The sequence below is a fragment of the Procambarus clarkii genome, chromosome 15 (assembly GCF_040958095.1).
Source record: "Procambarus clarkii isolate CNS0578487 chromosome 15, FALCON_Pclarkii_2.0, whole genome shotgun sequence".
Lineage (NCBI taxonomy): Eukaryota > Metazoa > Arthropoda > Malacostraca > Decapoda > Cambaridae > Procambarus > Procambarus clarkii.
In genome coordinates this window covers 41,638,019-41,658,070 of record NC_091164.1, presented here as the reverse complement: position 1 = coordinate 41,658,070, position 20,052 = coordinate 41,638,019, and the positions used below count along the sequence as shown (strand labels likewise).

Here is a 20,052-nt window from a genome sequence, read left to right as displayed (position 1 = left end):
TGACATTCACAAGCGACCACTATGGGGTCCAAATTGATCTTAAGTTAGATCTACCCACCCCACCCCCACCTCTATCTGAAGTGTGGAACTTTGCTTTAGCAAAATGGGACCGATTTCAAAACATTTCAGAGTGTCATAGAAACTATGATGTTCCAGAAGACATTAATCAGACAAAACAAGATTTTGTCGAAGCGATTCAAAGTGCAGCCAACTACTCAACCCACTGAAAAAACAGTTCACCAGACACCACAAAGATCACTGGTACTATTTTGAACGTGTCAAAGAACTCCTTCATTGACTCAACAGCACAAGGAAGCGATACAAAAGGCAGCCCAGTGACCGCAACAGGACCTTACTTTATGAGGTCAAGGAACATGTGCATCAAGAGACCAGGCTAATAAAAGAACAAAATTGGCTGGAATGGTGTTCCCATTTGAATGGACACACCTCTCTTGGAGAGATGTGGCAGCAAATACTCCGGGCCAAAGGAAATAAAACACCTAAACCCCACACCCTAAGGATCTGCATCAGGAAGCAGAAGTACTGACAACCAGGTTTGAAAAAAGAGCAGCCAGTAATCAGCTTCCACCAGATGTATCAGCAGTGCAGACAGGATTAGAGGAAAAACGGTGCCACAGAATCCTTACAACATGTGCAGAGGTCTCTGATACTAATACCCCTTTCACTCTGGATGAGCTCAATCGGTCTAAGAAAAACTCCAAGGATCCATCCCCTGGAGACGACAAAATAACCTATAAAATGATTAGAAACCTCGATTCAGAGGAAGACACTGCTACTTTAGGTTAATAAGTTAAGCCTGGACTTCTCAAACTAGACCTACAGCTTGGAATAGAGCACACATAGTGCCGATCCCAAAACTTAAAGATCCAGCTTATCCCAGGCCCATCTCTCTCCAAAGCTATGAAGCCAAGATAGCTGACAGAATGGTACTCAACAGACTTGAGTGGAAAGTACCTAAACTGCACCATGATATGTATGCCTGGAGAAGAAGAGTTGACACAGTGGAATGTATTACAACTCTGTTAGCCCACTTGAATGACAGACCAGGATGGCTGATATTCCTGGACCTCGAGAAAGCCTTTGAACTGGCTAGCGCCCCAGGTATTCCCTGCTGTCTCATCGACAAAGAGGTCAAAGGCCTCCTGCTCTCATAAACAGAAAAGCAAGAGGAAAACTTCATGACACAGTCTCTGAATACAAAAGTCATGAAAATTGAACAACACAATGAGGCTCAATGACTCTGCCCCCTTCTCTTCAACTGTTTAATGGAAAGAATAATGAGGTTGTAACTCCCTCAACATTGCAGGCTGCTAAACTACGCAGAGGACTGTCGTCATCATAAAAGGAAGGGATGGGGTGCACCTTGGACCCAAAAGCTTAAACAGTATCAGTGAAGAGGTAAAGATGATTGGTATCAGTAGGGTAAATTATGACTACGACCTTGCACAACACCTGTGCAGGTGAGTCAATTCGGATTTAATCGACACCAGCAGAGGTGTTGCACACGTCCGTAGTCATAATGGTTTCGGGGGGGGGGGGGGCACGTGCATCATCAGGTGGTGTGTTTGTGGGTCGCGGTGAGTGGCTCCAGGCGCCAGGTCGTTGTCATGTGGGGGGTTGTGAGTCGTTGGGGTAAACGTTTGTGTATGGGAACAGGTGAGCATGAGTAGTATTTGTAAGATGAATGTGTATGAGTATGTAACGTAGAGTTAAGCATGTGGATATATGTCGTTAAATAAAAGTATGTAGGAAAAAGAAGGATATGTTAAGGGCGGAGAGAAGGGGGGCCCCCTCCCGTGGAAAGACATGCCTAGGAGGCCGAGTATTTTTAAGTGTACGGTTAGAGAAGGGCGTGTGAAGCAGGTGAGGGGAGGAGGGGAAGTGAAGAGGCCCACCCAGGATCTTTGGCTGGCTGGCAGTGGTAGTGTGCCACACACGCTCACGTTTTTAAACAATATGGCTGTAGTATATAGGAAAGGACAGATGACAGAGTGAAGTGTGTATATTTTACCAAAACGCATAACATTCTCACCATCCCCATCCGCCGCTGCTATCGCCTCTGCCATCTGCTTCCTAGGTCTTCAACACAGGATGTAAGAGGAGACATTAGTTAGGTGTCATGCATGGGAGTTCGCAGCAGGATGTCACACGCCACCGTATAGCGCATGAGGGGATACCACATGGGTGGGGGAGAAGGCGTTCGGGCGGCCTACCTCTTTGATGGCGGTCGGGTGACTGAGGTAGATGAGTAGGAGGGGGGAGTATAATGTCAACAATACCCACCATAGCCCTCGCGTGCTCCCTCCAGCACCTTACACTAAACGGTGGCACTTACATGCACGTCTCGGTATTCAGAACAAATAAGTAGTTAAAGGTGTAAACCCATTTTATATATATTTTTATTCTTTATTAAACACTAAGACATTTACAACGACAATAATAATAATATTTAAAAAATGTGCAAACATCGTTCTTTCCCCAAATAACTTCAAGAGTAACGAGCCTCGTCGTATACCAGTCTTCAATCTTCTTATAACAAATCAAATCAATGCTAGTGCGTGTTTCACCTTATAACGTAACGAGACCATCTTGCAAACATGGTTCTAGTACTTTGTAACTGTTTAGTCCTTGTAACACACAATGTAACGTTATGCGGAAAATAAGCTTTCTGTTGTCCAAAATAAATATAATTTTGAAATGTAAAACGTGTCTACCTAATGTAACGTAATGTGACCAACATGCAAACGTCATTCTTTCCCCAGTAACAGGTTAAGAGTAGCATCAACAACAAGCTTAAGGCAGTCTTCAATATTCTTATAACAAATCAAATCAATGCTAGTGTTACTGCGTAACCGTTTACTCCTAGTAACACACAATGTAATGTACTGCGGAAAATCAGCGTTCTGCTGTCAAAAATATATATCATTTTTGAAATGTAAGCGTGTCTAATCAATCTCCGTTGCCTCTACATCGATCACCAAATAATAATTATTACTGTGTAACTGTTTAGTCCTTGTAACACCCAAACACACACACTGTAACATAACACGGAAAATCAGCGTTCTGCTGTTCAAAACAAATATCATTTTCGAAATGTAAGAGTGTCTAGTCAATCTCCATTGCCTCTACATCCAACACAAAATAATAATTATTACTGTGTAACTGTTTAGTCCTTGTAACACACACAATGTAACGTAACGAAGAAAATAAGCTTTCTGCTGTCCAAAGTTCCTTTGCTATTCTCTTCTTATTCTTATTACTATCCCCCTTCTCATTCGGTGGTTATAATAGGAGCTGCCTCGTATGGGCCATTGGGCTTTCTGCAGTTCTTATTCCTACTACTATCCCCTCTACTACACCTTACCGTTCGTACCATTTGCATTGCTCCTCACCTCTCTCTTGCCTATTTATTGCCCTACATCAACTCCCTCATCTAGTTCGTCAGGTAAGGCTAAAGCATCATCTATTTTTTTCCATCTTGCTGCTTGAAGTCTTTGTTGGTGAGTCAGAGTTGCTTGAGGAAGTTGAGTGGAACTGGCTCTTGAAGCAAATAGATTTGCTAGCCTTTCTGCTTCTAGCTCTGGATGAACATGGTGCGGCGGAGCAGGAGACGATTTTCCTTTGGCCTTGTTGATCTGCCTCCAGATGTCGCCCAAGGACGTATGCTGATTTAGCTTGGCACACCACTCGAGCCATTTTTCTTCTCTGATTTTTGCTGTTTCTTCGTGCACATGATCTCGGACAGCTCTAAGAAGTCCTAGATTAGCTTCGGTTCTATCTCTTCTGAAATTCTTTCGTGCACGATTTAGTCTGTTATGTAGCTCTTTGATCCTATCACAGTAATACCAATGGTCCTTGTGTTGTTGGGTAATTGTTTTCCTCTTGGGGATGGCGTGATTTGCTGCTCTATGTATTGCATTTACTAAATCTTTTTCCATTTCTTCGGTGTTGTCAGGAGGAGTGTAGTTTTGGTGCCAAGTTTCGAGAGCTTCCTGAAACTTCGTCCAATCTGCTTTGATAAAGTCCCATCCGGGCTCGGGAGCTGGAGGTCTAGGAGGTAGTGCTATATTAATAACTGTTTTAGTAGCAAAGTGGTCACTAGTCAGAACATGATCCACTGACCAATGACACAACTCATAAATACTGGTGGAAACAAACGTGAGATCCAACTTTCCCCCACCAGTGTGGGTTGGTTCCGTCGAATTAAGCAGACTGATTTCTGGCACTTCATCCAAAAGATGTTCAATATGTCTTCCGTTGGCGTCGGTTCTTGGTGAATCAAGAAGTAATTCACTATGAGCGTTGAAGTCACCAGAGATGATAGTAGGTGTAGTGACTGCTATTTCAAAGATTGTTGAGAGATCCATGTCATGTTCTCTCTGGCTCTTGTATACATTGAAAATGGACAGCGTTGAGTTCCTCATATTGAGCTTAACTCCCATAATTTCGACGTTCTCGCCACAATTGGGCAGGTCTGTGATTGCCGTGGCATTGATATGATTTCTTACTAGAATTGAAATGCCTCTGGTGCCACCTTGTGCCATAGGGCAGTGGAATCCTTGATATTCTGGAATATTGATAAATCTGCCAGTCCTGGTGAGTGTTTCTTGGAGTAGAACAATATCAATGCTATCCTTGAGAAGCACTGCTCTGAGTGTTTGTGCTTTGCTTTTGAATCCTTGAATATTCCATTGTATAATTTTGAGATTATCCATTTTTCCGTTTATAGTGGAATTATTGAGTCCATGGTTTTTATAGTACTGGTTTTCCCGATCGTTTGTGTCTTCTTGGCTAGAGTGGAGGCTTCCTTCTTGGCGGGTGAGGAGACTCCTGGTTGGGCCGAAGCGCCCCTGCTACATCCAGCCAATGAGGCACCCGATGATGCAGGGATCATCATTCCTGCCTGGGAGGTCCCGGAGGCAACGGCAGGCATGTTCGCCCTGCCGCCCCGATCCATTCTGTTGCTGTCACCCAGTGGAGCAGCGCCCTCCTGCCCCCTCGAGTTGTTGGAGGCCCCGTCCTTGCCCAGACCAGAAGGACCCGGCGCGCCAGACTGTTGCTGATCTTCATTTATTCGGACTTGCCGAGGGGTGTACCACTGGCTTTTTACCGAGGGTCTGGTCGATTGGGGTCTCGAAGTAGTTACTTTGGGTTGCTGGGTTGATCCGAAAGCTAATATTCTTTTTACCCTTTCTGGACATCGTTTGTTCCAGGCGTGATGTGTATCCCCGCAGTTCGGGCATTTTGCTTTCGTTTGTCTGCCTTCTTTGTGCAGATTCTTGCATATGTCGGTATTATGGAGCTCGCTACATACACCACATCGTTCCGGGCCTCTGCAGCCATCTTTGTGGTGGCCGAAGCGCTGACATCTGTAACAGCACCATGGGTTCTGGGTTGTACAGTCTCAGCCAGAATTGACCATAGATGCCAATACTCAGAGTGTTGATGCGAGGTCCTTTTATTGTTACAAGAACCTGTCTTGTTTCGATATTGTTGTGCTTGCATCTTTCCGCCGTTGTGACATTTGGGCATTCTAGGAGTCTGTTTGCATGAACTTCGACCGGGAAATTTTGAACTATCATTTTGGTGATTTTTTCTTCTGGTTTCAGTTCCACTAGGTGTTCTGTGTTCCTGAGGTTTGTGATTATATCCGGATTATCTGTGGATATGTTATATCTACCTCTAATGTCGGGCTTGGCTCTAAGATCTGATCCTGGATTATTCTTTTCCAGTGCGGCAATGAAAGCATAAGTGGGACCATCCACTGGTTTTTTGGTCTTGAATATGGTCCTTGGCATTGGTTTGGGTGCTGCTCTTGAGTTCTGGTTGGCTTCTAGTTTGGTTTCTTTGGACGTTTCTTCGGTTCTTCTTCGTTTGTTAGCCTTTCCGTTGCCTACAAGTTGCCACGGTGCTTCGTTTAGGGTTGGGTCGTCTTCAGCAATTTTCCTTGCTCTTGCTACTATATCACTGTGTCCTTCTGACGTTAATAATTCAAGAAGGATGGTTAGGAAAGTCATATCCTGGGGAGACATGGCTACACTGTACTAAAAGAGTAACTGAGGGAGTGACTGTAACTGTGTACTGCTACACTCAGCGACTGAAGTGGTGAATAGGTGAAAAGTGAAGTGGTGAAGAGGGTGAATGCAGCACTAGCCTATAAATACCTATATAAATACCTATAAACGGTATTTTTCTGGAATGAATGTGGTCGTGGAAGGACCAAAGTTTAGTGAGCTCGCATGTTTTTTTCTTTATAACGAAAAATTGTATAGGAAAAACTGAAAAAAATAATTTGGAATGTATAGAAATATAACAAAATTACATTTAACTCTCCCACGAATCCGGAGAGACTAGACCAACCTTTCAATCTAAAAGAACTCAGAAGTGCTACAAAGAAAACTAAAAATACAGCTCCAGGCGAGGACAAAATCACTGACAACATGCTAGCCAAGCTAGGAGAAAAGGGTGAAGAAGCCTTCTTGAATCTCATCAACTGAGTATGGGTGACAAGAACCCGACCACTCTCTTGGGAACAGTGCAATTATAGTTCCCATTCCAAAACCTAAAGACCCAGGAAATCCAAGACCCATCTCATTAACAAGCTGTCTGGCTAAAACTGCAGAAAGAATGGCTCTTAATCGAATTGAATGGAAAGCCAATCCACTACACCAAAATATGTTTGCTTACAGAAAAGGTGTTGGAACCACAGAATGCCTTACCTCCCTCCTGGATAAAATCAATGACACACCTGGAATCCTTATTTTTCTAAACCTTGAAAAAGCCTTCGAGTTAGCCAATGCTCCAGCTACACTGTGCTGCCTTGTGGATAAGGAAATCAAAGGACACGCTCTTGCTTTTGCCAAAGGAAGCCTGCTTAACCGAGAAGCTAAAGTCAAATTCCAAGGAAAAACATCGACCTCAAAGAGGCTGGAAAATGGAACTCCGCAGGGAGGAATACTAAGCCCCTTCCTCTTCAACTGTCTCATGGAACAATTCATGAAGCTCAAGCTACCAAAAGCCAAACTTCTTAACTACGCAGACGACTTTGTGGTCATCATCAATGGCAAAGGTGCAAGGAACCATGCACAAAAATGCCTAGATATTATCAGCAGGGAAGCGGAACGCATAGCAGTGAAAATAAACAGCAATAAAACAAAAGCAATGGCCGTTAAAATGAGAACTCAAGACATCAGACTCGCAATACAAGGACAAGAAATTGAGTGGGTTACCTCTTTTCAATACCTAGGAGTCATAATAGACAACCAGTTGAAATTCACTCAAGATATTTAATATCTTCGGCAACGCTGTAAAGCCAGAAACTCAGTTTTGCGCTCTCTGACCAGTCTTAGAGAGGGTGCATCTCTACCAGTACTCATAATGTACTACGTTCAAGCAGTTAGGTCACTCATTGACTATGCTGCCCCTGCTCTTACATCCCTCAGTGATAACCAATGGGAGAAACTGGAAGTGTCTCAAAATGATGCTCTGAGAACAATGCTGGGAGCACCTATATGGACGCGTAGAGAGAACCTTAGAATGGAAACCAATTTACCAGCATTAGAAAACAGGATGAAACAAAGGATAGCCACCATAATAGGAAAACTTACTGGAACAACTGCCAGGCTGTCAATCAAAGACAGCATACAGAGATCCTTTCAGAAAAATCTACAGTACAGAACAAGCTCATGGATGGATAATGTGGTCAAGATTTTAGAGAAAATGGACATGAAATGGACCATTAAAAACAAAGGGGAAGATAGACCATATTAACACTTTCGACAGCCTCCTCCATGGGAAGAATCGACTCTAAAGATAATCATTGAAAGATTACCAGTTAAAAAATCAGCATGTAACCCGCAGAGGCTCAAGGAAGTAATAGAGCAACAAATGGAAACAACGACTCACATCTTCACAGACGGATCAGTTGATCAAGAAAAAGGTTCTGCTGGGGCAGCAGTTTACACTACCAACCATGAAGCTTACTGGAGCATGAATAGTGGGTGCTCAACATTGCAAACAGAATTATATGCCCTGAAGGAGGCAATAAACTATACAATTGAGAATAATTTACATGATGTCATCATTCATACAGACTCTAAATCTTCGCTCCAGGCATTGTTATCCAGTCAGCACAGAGATAATATACATCTCCTCACAGAAATTCAACATATAGGAATAGATGCCCATAATCGAGGGCTGTCAATCACCCTAAATTGGATACCAAGTCACATTGGCATAGATGGTAATGAAAAGGCAGACTCACTAGCAAAAACTGCCACTGCTCTACCTGTTGTACAGGTTCATATCCCTTCAAGTTTCTCACAGATAAAGGAGCAAATCAAGAAGAAAATATTCTCAACTATCAAAAGTCGCCACAGAGCCAAAGTAGAGGAAGGAAGATCCACTGCGATATGGTATGAACAAGCCACTGGTTACTCCTCTTTCAAGCCTGGCAAAAAGATATCCAGAGACATTGCAGTAGCCATACACAGACTCAGACTTGGGTACAAGTGCTGCTGGGAGGTAATGAACCCAATAGTTAAAGAGTGTCACATCTGTGAAACTGAGGCAGAGGCGCCGCTATTGCACTACTTACTAGAATGTGAAGCTACTGAACCCCTGCGCATCAAACTCAACATTAATCCAACGACAGCAGCTGCATTAGATGCACATTCCACCGCGACTACAATGATTAGAAAAGCTGTTGAGGAATGGGACTCATTAGTGAGCATTCTGCATCTACATCCGCCACCAAGATAAAGTTAACAAAAAAAGATTAAAACCAGTGCAATAAAACAGAAGCGACAAAATAAGCAGGAAAAAAGGAGAAGTCCTCTCCTCCATTTTAAACTTAGACCTAAATATCACAGGAAAAAGGTTATCATGTATATCACCAAACTCAATTACGGGCTCACCATAGCCCGTGCTACATGGACACTCCGTCCTGAATAGCTAAATCTTTAACAACAACAGCAAACTCCCTCATCACAATCGACTTGAGAATGGTCCAGGACGTACCGAAACGTCGTCGTCCCTTCTCCTTCTAGTGTGTGGTCTGGTCACCATTCTTCAACCACGTTATTGTGACTCATCGCCTGCATCCAGGCTGTATATGTTGTCTCACTCAGCCAGATAACAGGTCCGTAAGTGTTTACTGATTGTGGAAATCATATCTTGTGGCAACATTTCCAGTTAGTTTAAAGTTTTTCATTGAAAAAGTAAATAATAATGCGATCATCAAGACCGTCTATATGTTGTCTCAGTCAACCAAGTAGCAGATTAGTAAGTGTTTACTGAATGTGGTAATCATTTCTTGTGTATACACATTTTTTAGCTTAGTTTAAAGTTTTATATCTTTCAAACTCAGTAAGTCAGTCGGTCAATCAGTAAGAGTGGATTAAAGACTGCAACATGCCTTGTGAGATAGCGTGACTTTTTAGTTTAGTTCTCAGCCAGACTCGATGAAATGGCATTTACCAGCACTCAGTAAGTCAGTAAGGCAGTCAAACAGCAACAGCAGACTGAAGACTGTAAACATGCCCTGTGAGATAGGATAACTTTTATTTAAAGGATTTGTTTTATGAAGCTGGCTGCTACTTCATATTTTTAGAGATTCCAGTATGTCTTACGGTTCAGTCAATTCTTTATCTTTTTCAAATAATGTTTACTTACAGTTTTCTACAGCATTTCACACCACTTTCAAGTAACATTTAGTCAGTCACTATTTGATAGAGTGACTGTATGAAACAGAAGAAGTGTTTTGATGTGTTGAATTGCTTAAAAGAGCCTGTATCGTTAAAATACTGGGTAATGCAGAGTAAACACAGAACATGAAGTTGGAAGCTGAAATAGAAATAGTAAGAAAAAAAGATGTAATTACTATTTTGGTGTATTTGGATTTTCGTCCTCGATATTGTCCAAGATCTTATGTTGCAGTAGGTCAGCAATCCACTGGCTGGTCCTGCTGGTAAAAACAGTTCTTCAGGCCAAGAACGGACGTGGGAAGTGAGGATGTAGGTGGTGTTCCTTGAGCCTAATATCAATGGCTATATATTTTCACACAATCCCCGCCCCATGCACTCTGGCTCTGTCGTCTAGGAATGTTCTATCTCTGACGCTCCTCTTTCAATACACAGAGACTAATTACACTAAATTGACTGCATCAGTGAGAAAATCCGTAGGAGCCGTGAGGAGGGTTCGAACCTTTGCGGTGGGTGTTCTCACGCACACGCTCTAGAACACTCCTCGTGTGTCCAGTAGAACTCCAGGCTGCAATCCTAATACCATGTCGTGGTATAGTCGTCGAGAGCGTGTGTGTGTGAACACCAACCCTATAGGTTCGAGCCCTCATCATGGCTCCTACGGATTTTCTTGTTGATGTAGTCACGTTAGTGTGATGACTCTCTGACCATTACAATTATTAACACAATTGCAATAATTATTGAACAATTTAAAGTACTATTAGAAATGGCACAATAATTATTATTTTAATTTCAATTCCACTATTATATTTATATCTTGTTGTAAATCTTATATTTTCTTGTCACTAACACAAATGGTAAATAATATTGGTGATATTTCAGGTCTTCGCTACGTTTAACCCCTTGAAGTATTACGTGATTGTTGGCTATGGGTTCCCTCTGTTATTTGTGGGCATAACACTCGCAGCTACTCAAGCCCAGGGCTACGGCACGGCGAGAGTGTAAGTGCTTTCACTCTAATACTGACTTGAATGTTTGTGTGTCTCATGTGGAGTGGCCATTTGTTTATATTATCTTGACACTTTAAGTAGAGTCCAGAATTGACTTAAGTGCGAATGTTTCCCATACTATAAAGTAGTTTTGAGGATCCTTTTGAATTACAAAGCGAGGATGAAGCTAGCTTGATTATTATCTATGTAGAGATGAAAAGAACAGTGTAGAACCGAGTGATTATCGCATGGAACTCCAAAAGGATGGCCCTGAAAACACATCAAGGGTGAGCATTTTGTTCACCTGCTTTATTCATCTGCCTCTTTGTTCACCTACTATTTTCGCCTACTTTATTCACCTACCACTGTGTTCGCAATGTTTCTTTGTTTATCTACCACTTTGTTCAGCTACCTTGTCCACCTAATTTGTACACCTTTCATTTTGATCGCCATGCCACTTTGTTCACCTTGCCACCTTGTTTGTTCAGCCTATAACCTTATTTGCCATACCACTTGGTACCCTTTGTCATTTTGTTTTTTCCATCACTTTGTTCGTCATGCCCTGTTGCTCACTCTGCCGTTTCTCTGAACTGATGCTCGTATTTATGTTGACAGATGCTGGCTCGAACCTGGAAACATTATCTGGACGTTCGCTGGTCCTGTGCTCCTGATAATGATGGTTGGTGCCCTTCCATCCCTTGACCTTTCATCTTACATGTAACAGAAACCAAGTAGACAGCTGTTCCTCATAATTTCCACCGAGAGAACATGTATCTGTTATAACCTAATTTGTTGCTACTCTTTGTCAAAATAATAATTGGTAATATATTGTAAGTATTTCTTGTAACTATCATCAAAGCTTATCTTCAGTGGTTTTGATTTGACTTTGGACTTAAGGCCTGTTAACCTCTAGGGGGTTATTAAGGCCACCACAATAGATTCCTAACCAACCATCAAGAATACTCTAATCCTGGACAATGTTCAGGACTAATCTTTACTCTAGGTCTATGTACACCGATAAGCGGGGAACACACTCGTGTATTTATCCCTATTTAGCTTGAGGGGGTTGATAGTCTTAGGAACAGAGTATCTTGCGAGGAAATTATGCTATATTTGCGCATCGTCAACTAATTAAAAACTGAATAAACTGATTGGAAATTTAGTCAAATGTTTAGAAAATCTGTTTTGTTTCATATAAATTTTATGTAATTCAAGGGCACTAATCTTGAAGTGACCTTGACATTATTTTGAGGTAATACAAATGGAAATATATGGACTTTTATTCCTTAACAAAGTGAGTAAAGGAACAGACGACTCCTAACCCCTGTTCGCAGGCTGAGAGCTTTCCCTTCCCGTAGCTCATGGTAAGCCTTACACACAAATTTTCCCTGAAACACAACCCGCCGTTCGGCTAACAATCAGGAACCCAATTGCTGGTGGGAGAGCAGGTGCGAAAAGATTAGAATTGGCGCCCAGTCAATCTTTGCTGGCCAGAACTCAAACCTGTGACCATCAAAGTTTGTAGGTCGAATGATAAATCAGAATTAATTCATACATCGCAATGAACACTTATGAACTTTACGCGTCGAGTGTTATCAAACTTGAATCACTAGACTGAACTTATGCATTTGTAAATATACACTCGCCACGAATCCAAGTGCTTAGGCAAGTGAATGGAGAAAGTGCTTAAGTATATGGAGAAAGTGCTTTGGCAAGTGTACTGAGAAAGTGCTTAAGTAGGTGCATTGAGAAAGTGCTTATGTGTATGGAGAAAGTTCTTAAGCATATGGAGGAAGTGTTTAGCAAGTGTATGGAGAAATTCTTAAGTAAGTGTTTGGATAAAGTGCTTAGACAAGTGTCTGGATAAAGTGCTTAGGCAAGTGTCTGGAGAAAGTTCCTAATTAAATGTATGGATAAAGGGCTTAAGTAAGTATATGGAGAAAGTGCTTAGGCAAATGTATGATTATGTATGTGTATGGTATGGAGAAAGTGCTTAGGTAAGTGTATAAAGTGCTTTGGCAAGTGTATGGGAAATGTGCTTAGGTAAATTTATTGAGAAAGTGCTTAGGTAAATGTATTGAAAGTGTTTAGATAAAGGTATTGAGAAAGTGCTTAAATAGGTGTATTGAGAAAGTGCTTAGGCAAGTGTATAAAGAAAGTGATTAGGCAAGCACAAAACGTTCAATCCAAATACCTTATCTGGGAATCTCCCACAACTAAAGTTCGCTTAGGCACTTCCTTTACTCTCTGAGGGGCCTGCACTTCGTTGTTCTTCGTTGCTTTCCCTTTCGCATGATCCGCAGTCTCACCACAGCACTCGTCCTCCAATACGGCAAATGAATTAGAAGTCCTTAGGGCGTCTGTAGGCGGTTTTATCAGTCTTCTTAAGGCCCCTGTCCTTTGCAACTTTCCAAGACGAGGTCTTTTTACTACTAGTGCCCTTCGTTTCTTCTCGATGTTGTTTCAGCTGTCGTACCTCCTCCCGTAGAGAGTCTAACTCTGTCCTCAGAGCTGCAACTAGATTCATCAGTTCCTTCACTACAAATTCCATATTGCTATTATAATATAACTACACTCAGGACCTCCGGCTAACACACCCTCTCACTGCGACTGTCTGCGCCTGGATACGAGCTAGATGGTGTTGAGATTGCGAAGTCGGATAGCGAAAGGGATCTGGGAGTTATCATTAGTAAGAATTTAAAACCAAAGGTTCTATGCATGAATGTTCGCAATAAGGCAAATAGGACACTGATTCTTAGTTACTTAGTGACTTGTTAGTTAGTGTCTTGTTCGTTGGCTAGTATCTTGTTAGTTGGTTAGTGCTTATCAGTTGGTTAGAGCATTATTAGTTGTTTAGTGTCTTGTTAGTTGGTTAGTGCTTTGCTAGTTTTTTTTGGCAGGGATATTCCTGCGCGGGCCCTAAGCCTCTGGCTGGCCCACTAAGTTTGTTAGTGACTTGTTAGTTGTTAATTGCTTTCTTAGTGTCTTGTTCGTTAGCTTGTATCCTGTTAGTTGTTTAGTGACTTATTATTTGGTTAGAGCATCATTAGTTGGTTAGTGTCCTGTTGGTTGATTAGGGTCTTGTTAGTTGATTAGTGCCTTGTTAGTTGGTTAGAGCATCATTAGTTGGTTAGTGTCCTGTTGGTTGATTAGGGTCTTGTAAGTTGATTAGTGCCTTGTTAGTTGGTTAGAGCATCATTAGTTGGTTAGTGTCCTGTTGGTTGATTAGGGTCTTGTTAGTTGATTAGTGCCTTGTTAGTTGGTTAGAGCATCATTAGTTGGTTAGTGTTCTGTTGGTTGGTTAGGGTCTTGTTAGTTGATTAGTGCCTTGTTAGTTGGTTAGAGCATCATTAGGTGGTTAGTGTTCTGTTGGTTGGTTAGGGTCTTGTTAGTTGATTAATGCCTTGTTAGTTGGTTAGTGCCTCATTAGTCGATTAGTGCATTATTAGTTGGTTAGTGTCTATTTAGTTGGTTGGTGTCCTGTTAGTCGGTAAGTGCCTTATTAGTTGGCTAGTGCCTTGTTAGTTGGTTAGTGCCTTATTAGTCAGTTAGTGCCTTGTTAGTTGGTTAGTGCCTTATTAGTCAGTTAGTGCCTTGTTAGTTGGTTAGTGCCTTATTAGTCAGTTAGTGCCTTGTTAGTTGGTTAGTGCCTTATTAGTCAGTTAGTGCCTTGTTAGTTGGTTTGTGCCATGTAAGTTTGTTAATGTCTTGTCAGTTGGTTATTGCCTTATTTGTTAGTGTCCTGTTAGTTGGTTAGAGCATTATTAGTTGGTTAGAGCATTATTAATTGGTTAGTTCATTATTAGTTCGTTAGTTGATTATTAGTCTGTGAGAGTCCTGTTAGTTGGTTAGTGTCCTGCTAGTTAGAGCATTATTATTTGGTTTGTGTTCTGTTAGTTGGTTAGAGGATTATTTGTTGATTAGTGTCTTGTTAGTTGGTTAGAGGATTATTTGTTGATTAGTGCCTTGCTTGTTAGTGCCTTATTAGTTGGATAGATCCTTATTAGTTGGTTAGTGCATTATTAGTTGGTTAGTGCCTTATTAGTTAGTGTCCTGTTAGATTGAGAGCGCCTTGTTAGTTGATTATTTCCTTGTTAGTTAGTTAGTGCCTTGTTAGTTGATTATTTTCTTGTTGGTTAGTACCTTCTTAGTTGGTTAGTGTCCGTTTAGTTGAATAGTGTCCTGTTAGTTGGTTTGTGTCCTGTTACTTGGTTAGTGCCATGTCAGTTTGTTAGTGCCCTGTTAGTTGGTTGGTTCCTTGTTAATTGTTAGTTCCTTGTTTGTTGGTTAGTGCATTGGTAGCTGACAAATGTTAGTTAGCTAGTATCATGTTAGTTGGTTAGTTGCATGTTAGTTGGTTAGTGCCTTGTTATTGGATTATTGCCTTGTTTGCTGGTTAGTGTCCTGTAGTTGGTTAATACTATGCTAATTTGTTAGCGCTTGCTTTTTTCAGGGATATTTCTGCGCGGGCCCTTAGCCTCTGGCTGGTCCACTAAAATTATGATTATTGTCTTGTTATTTAGTTAGTGCCTTGTTAGTTGAATAGTACATTGTTAGCTGGTTAGTAAAATGTGTGGTGGATAGTATTAAGGTTAGTGTCTTAGTGAGTGATGGTTGGCTAGTTGGTTAGTGTCTTGTGTGGTGGTTAGCTAGACCTTCGTTTTGTGGTTAGCCTCGTCCTTATAGCACTGAAATGCTGCTAACTGCTAAATCCTGATCAAAAATATTGTAGTCCAGTTAACATCGTATATGAGAATTTTATGAACTAATTTGAAATTGTTGAGCACAGAGTGACCAAAATTATTACCTGGTAAACAAAATAGTTGAGTAAGTGATGTCATTCTTGATCCAATAATCGTTCAATTTCTCTCTGATCAAGGATAACTTGCAGCAATGGTATTTAAATTATATGTACATAGTTTGGTTCAAGAAACCTGAGGTTTCTTTATTTAGAATTTTATCAGGCAAATTTAATTATTTATTGTATGGTATAACTAAATATATATTAAATTATGTTTCTGTTGTGTGTATTGGCCTTCAACCAGTGTAATATGGTGAGCTTCATCTTCGCTGTGAGGATGGCGTGCAGGAGGCAGACCCAGGGTGGTCCCCAGAGGCCTCCTGTCAAGATGAGGGGCTCCCTCGCTCTCTTCCTCATTCTCGGCCTTACCTGGTCCTCCGGTTTCCTCTACGCCGTTAAAGGTAACTCGAGATGTTCTTTGTTGCTCTCACACCTGGGTCTCTACTGCCGTGATGCTGCTGCTATATTGCTGGGGTAACACATGTCATCATAACCATGACCACCACATCAACTGTCGTGATGAATTGGTCATGCTGCTTTCTCGATATTATTTTGGCATGTGTTACCCCCCCCCCCCCCCCACCTGGTTTTCTACTATTGTGATGTCAATAATCAGATGTGATGTAACCTTTCGGCTACATTCTCGCTCCGTTTAGGAAAGACACACTGTTCATTGAAAATGTAATTTGTGTCTGCCAAGGTGCAAGTATTCATATGATACTATATCAGTGAAAAGGAATGTTTGAATATTTGACTTCCTGTTCAAAGTAGTAGTCTAGACACTTGGGGTTAATCTCACGCAACTTTCCAAGATGAAATAAATGTGGGTATGGGAGGCTCATAGGCCAGTCGGGGTCGGCCACAATGCCACCTCCTTAGAAAATATCGGCAACTTTAGCGAACTTCGCAATTTTATTTATATATGACATAGGAAATTGTTTTTGGTAGAGTTTTAAGTATATTTTTTCAGTGATTCGTAATATTACATTTGCTGACAGAGGAAGGGAGGAGAAGGGGGCAGAGTGAGAAAATGAGTGAAGGAGTGAAAGGGGTAGAAGAAAGGATGGGCAGAGGGAAGATGATAAGTAGAAATGAAAGGGAGGTAAAGGTGGAGAGGTGAGAGTGCAAATGGATCTATTTAGATGAGAGAGAGAAAGAGAGAGAGAGAGAGAGAGGGAGAGAGAGAGAGGGAGAGAGAGAGAGAGAGAGAGAGAGAGAGAGAGAGAGAGAGAGAGAGAGAGAGAGAGAGAGAGAGAGAGAGAGAGAGAGAGAGAGAGAGAGAGAGAGAGAGAGAGAGAGAGAGATGGGGGGATGGGGCAGAGATCGGAGCACTCCCGGGTGCCCCATATAGTTATTAAATATAATCATAACAAAAAGATATTTATCACATGGACGCAGTCAACATATTCACAGCTTCTGGCACAACAACCACATCTCACCATCAGTCTTTTAAGCAAACTTGCTTAAATAAACACCAGTTTCTCTTGTAGTAGAAAGTCAGAAATTATTAATGGTAAAAAATCAAGACTAATTAAAGTGCTGACCTTGGTGTTGTTGTGCTCAACCCATATTTCCTCCACAGAGACTAAAGTGCTGGCCTTCGTGTTCACTGTGCTCAACTCCCTTCAGGGCCTCGGTATCTTTATGACCACCGTCCTCATGAATGAACGTCTCATTAAAGACCTTCGTTCAGTGCGGTTTATAAAAAGACTTCATAATACAGTAAGTTTTCTGTGGTAACTTTATCAAGATAACGCTATAGATCATCGGGAATAACTTATAAGGGACAAAAATCTAGAATGTCTTTTGAAGTTACTTAGGTGGAAGTATACTTTAGAAGTTCCAAAAAGTAGCGCTGAAAGGAAAATAATCTTAATTTTTGTTTATAATAACTGAGGAAAGACAATCTAGAATGTTTCCTGATGTAACTTGGCTAAGATAACAATAATGAACATTTTCCTCAATTAACTTTAGGAAGAACGAAATTCTTAGTATTTTGGAATAGCATTGGCAGTCTCACTTAGGAACTTAGGGAAAATTATCAGATATTAAGTTATCGGCGGAATCTTATTATACTGCCTATACTTACACAATATTTTCTACAGTAACTTTATATAAAATATGTTTTTGGTAGCCGCCGTAGGCCTATCATGAAGAAGGTTTTCAGGAGTAGCTTGATAACACTCTTAATATCCACATATATATATTATTAATTAAAAAATTATCCTGAATAAATTACAATTATCCAGAATTGGTAACGATATTACGTAGTTAGAATTTAACTGTTCCTATAGCAATTTTGTCTTAATTTCCTGTTACATATTCTTTATTTGGTAGTTTATAAAGATCCGCATTAGCATTTATATAATATTACTTAATATGAATGACTTGGACCCCGACTCCCCGCACAGATCAGAGGAAGGAAACATGCAGCACAAGACGCTGACCAGGATTCTCAGAATCAGCTTGACCTGAACTGTACAATTGAGATGAACACAAATAATCAGTGAGAAGTATTGTGTTGCTTCAGCATCCCAACACAGTGGTTGTGCCATATGAGAACGTGGCAATGTTAGGAAGGAATGCTCTAACCTGCTTTTATCTTGTTTGCTGCAAGTAAATAAACATGATTTTATGTATTTCAACTCAATGGATTTCATATATATATCAACATACTGAAAACGTTCAGGTTAATGAAAGACCTGGGTAGATGCTGGAATGGAAGAAGGTTGTTGTTTTATGGAAGAAACTGCCTGTAACATAATTGACGTGGGTTTACGAGATAATTTTAAGCATTAGTTAGACATATGACTGAGTTTAGGTAGACATAAATAGGAGCATCCTCGCATGTTCTAACCAACAATTTAGCCCTTAAGTGCATAATATGTCAAGAAAGCAAAATATTTTCCCAAATACAATGGAGGAGGAGGGGGTGGGGGGGAGATTAAGATTTGGGGTCATAATGACTCCTAAGGGAAACCGCTAAGTCTGATCAGGAGTCTGCACTTTGTGTAAAATATGTGTATTAATGTTTGACAATGCAAACAACAGTAAGTCTCATAGGGACATTATTTCCAAGCACTCACGTGTCTTGGCCACTAGACTTTCTGCACTTAGATCGTCCTCTGATGTTTATGAACCCATATTATAAAGACATTGTTTTTTTCACCTCACACGTCACCTTCTTTCTGACTATATATCAAGTATTGTATTGCATTGTTTATATTTTCGACGATGTTGTTGGGTTATGTGGGCAATGGTATTGTTTCAGTAATGTATCTAACCTTCAGTGGGCTGCTTATTGGATGTGCTATATTTTGCCACACAACTTAACAGCAGGAGTTTTAGTTCATTACTGTAATATTTATTTAACTTAAAATTAGTCCATTTAATGCTGAATTGTTTAACTGAATTAATCTAAAGTATTTGGTCAGCACAGTTGACCGAAGATAACTCTTAAACTACTTAACTTTAGAAGGACCACCATTTGCTCTTCATCCTGAATAATGATTGTTACTGAATCACCTAAATATTATTTGTGAATTAATAATTAATTGTGGTTTTATTTATCTAGAAGTACTAAATGAATAATTTAGTTTAATTTAATTTAATTTAATTTACAGTCTCCGTGGCGTAGTGGTAAGACACTCGCCTGGCGTTCCGCGAGCGCTATGTCATGGGTTCGTATCCTGGCCGGGGAGGATTTACTGGGCGCAATTCCTTAACTGTAGCCTCTGTTTAACGCAACAGTAAAATGTGTACTTGGATGTAACAACGATTCTTCGCGGCAGGGAATCGTATTCCAGGGACCTGCCCGAAACGCTACGCGTACTAGTGGCTGTACAAGAATGTAACAACTCTTGTATATATCTCAAAAAAAAAAAAAAAATTAAAATGAGAATATTGCAGTTCCACGTGAACACGTTGAACATAAGCTTACCCTTCCATTTATCTCTCTTTCTCTTTCCTTTACTTTCTCTCTTCTTTCTGTTTATTGTTTTCTCTTATGTTACCCTGCTATCCTCTTCTTATTCCTATTACTATCCCCTTCTCATTCGGTGGTTATAATAGGAGCTGCCTCGTTTGGGCCAATGGGCCTTTTACAGTTCTTATTCCTACTACTATCCCCTCTACTACACCTTATCTTGCTCCTCACCTCTCTCTTGCCTATTTATTGCCTGCATCAACTTCCTCATCACCACCATCTGGTCACCACTTGGTCCGGGAGACATCTCCCGTCACGCAGGGTGCAGTCGCGCCTCCACAGATCTCCAGTATCAGCTCTTGATACTGGTACTGGCTCAAAAGGGCCACCACTTACGGGCTATTCATGCCCGTGCCACCTCTTGGGTGGCTTAATCTTCATCAATCAATCAATTCCTCATCACTAACCTCCCTCTCTGGAGGAGCCAATCTGCAAGTCCTTTGCACATACTATGTACAGGCAGTCAGATTAGTGATCGATTATGCCGCACCTGCACTCACAAATCTATCACACCAACAATGGAAAAAGCTTGAAGTTGCCCAAAACAATGCTATG

The 20,052-nt window shown here is 41.0% G+C and overlaps 1 protein-coding gene across 1 annotated transcript in view; it reads left to right on the top strand.

Annotated features, from left to right (window-relative positions):
- LOC123759180 (adhesion G protein-coupled receptor L2) overlaps positions 1–19,696 on the top strand; it is a 356,308-nt gene extending 336,612 nt beyond the window's left edge. Inside the window, exons 18-22 of the mRNA XM_069325190.1 lie at positions 10,605–10,723; positions 11,327–11,390; positions 15,757–15,913; positions 17,095–17,234; positions 17,924–19,696. Of these exons, the coding sequence (XP_069181291.1) occupies positions 10,605–10,723; positions 11,327–11,390; positions 15,757–15,913; positions 17,095–17,234; positions 17,924–18,022 (579 nt within the window). The 3' untranslated portion in view covers positions 18,023–19,696. The remainder of the gene's footprint in view (positions 1–10,604; positions 10,724–11,326; positions 11,391–15,756; positions 15,914–17,094; positions 17,235–17,923) is intronic.
- Positions 19,697–20,052: the final 356 nt, after the last annotated feature.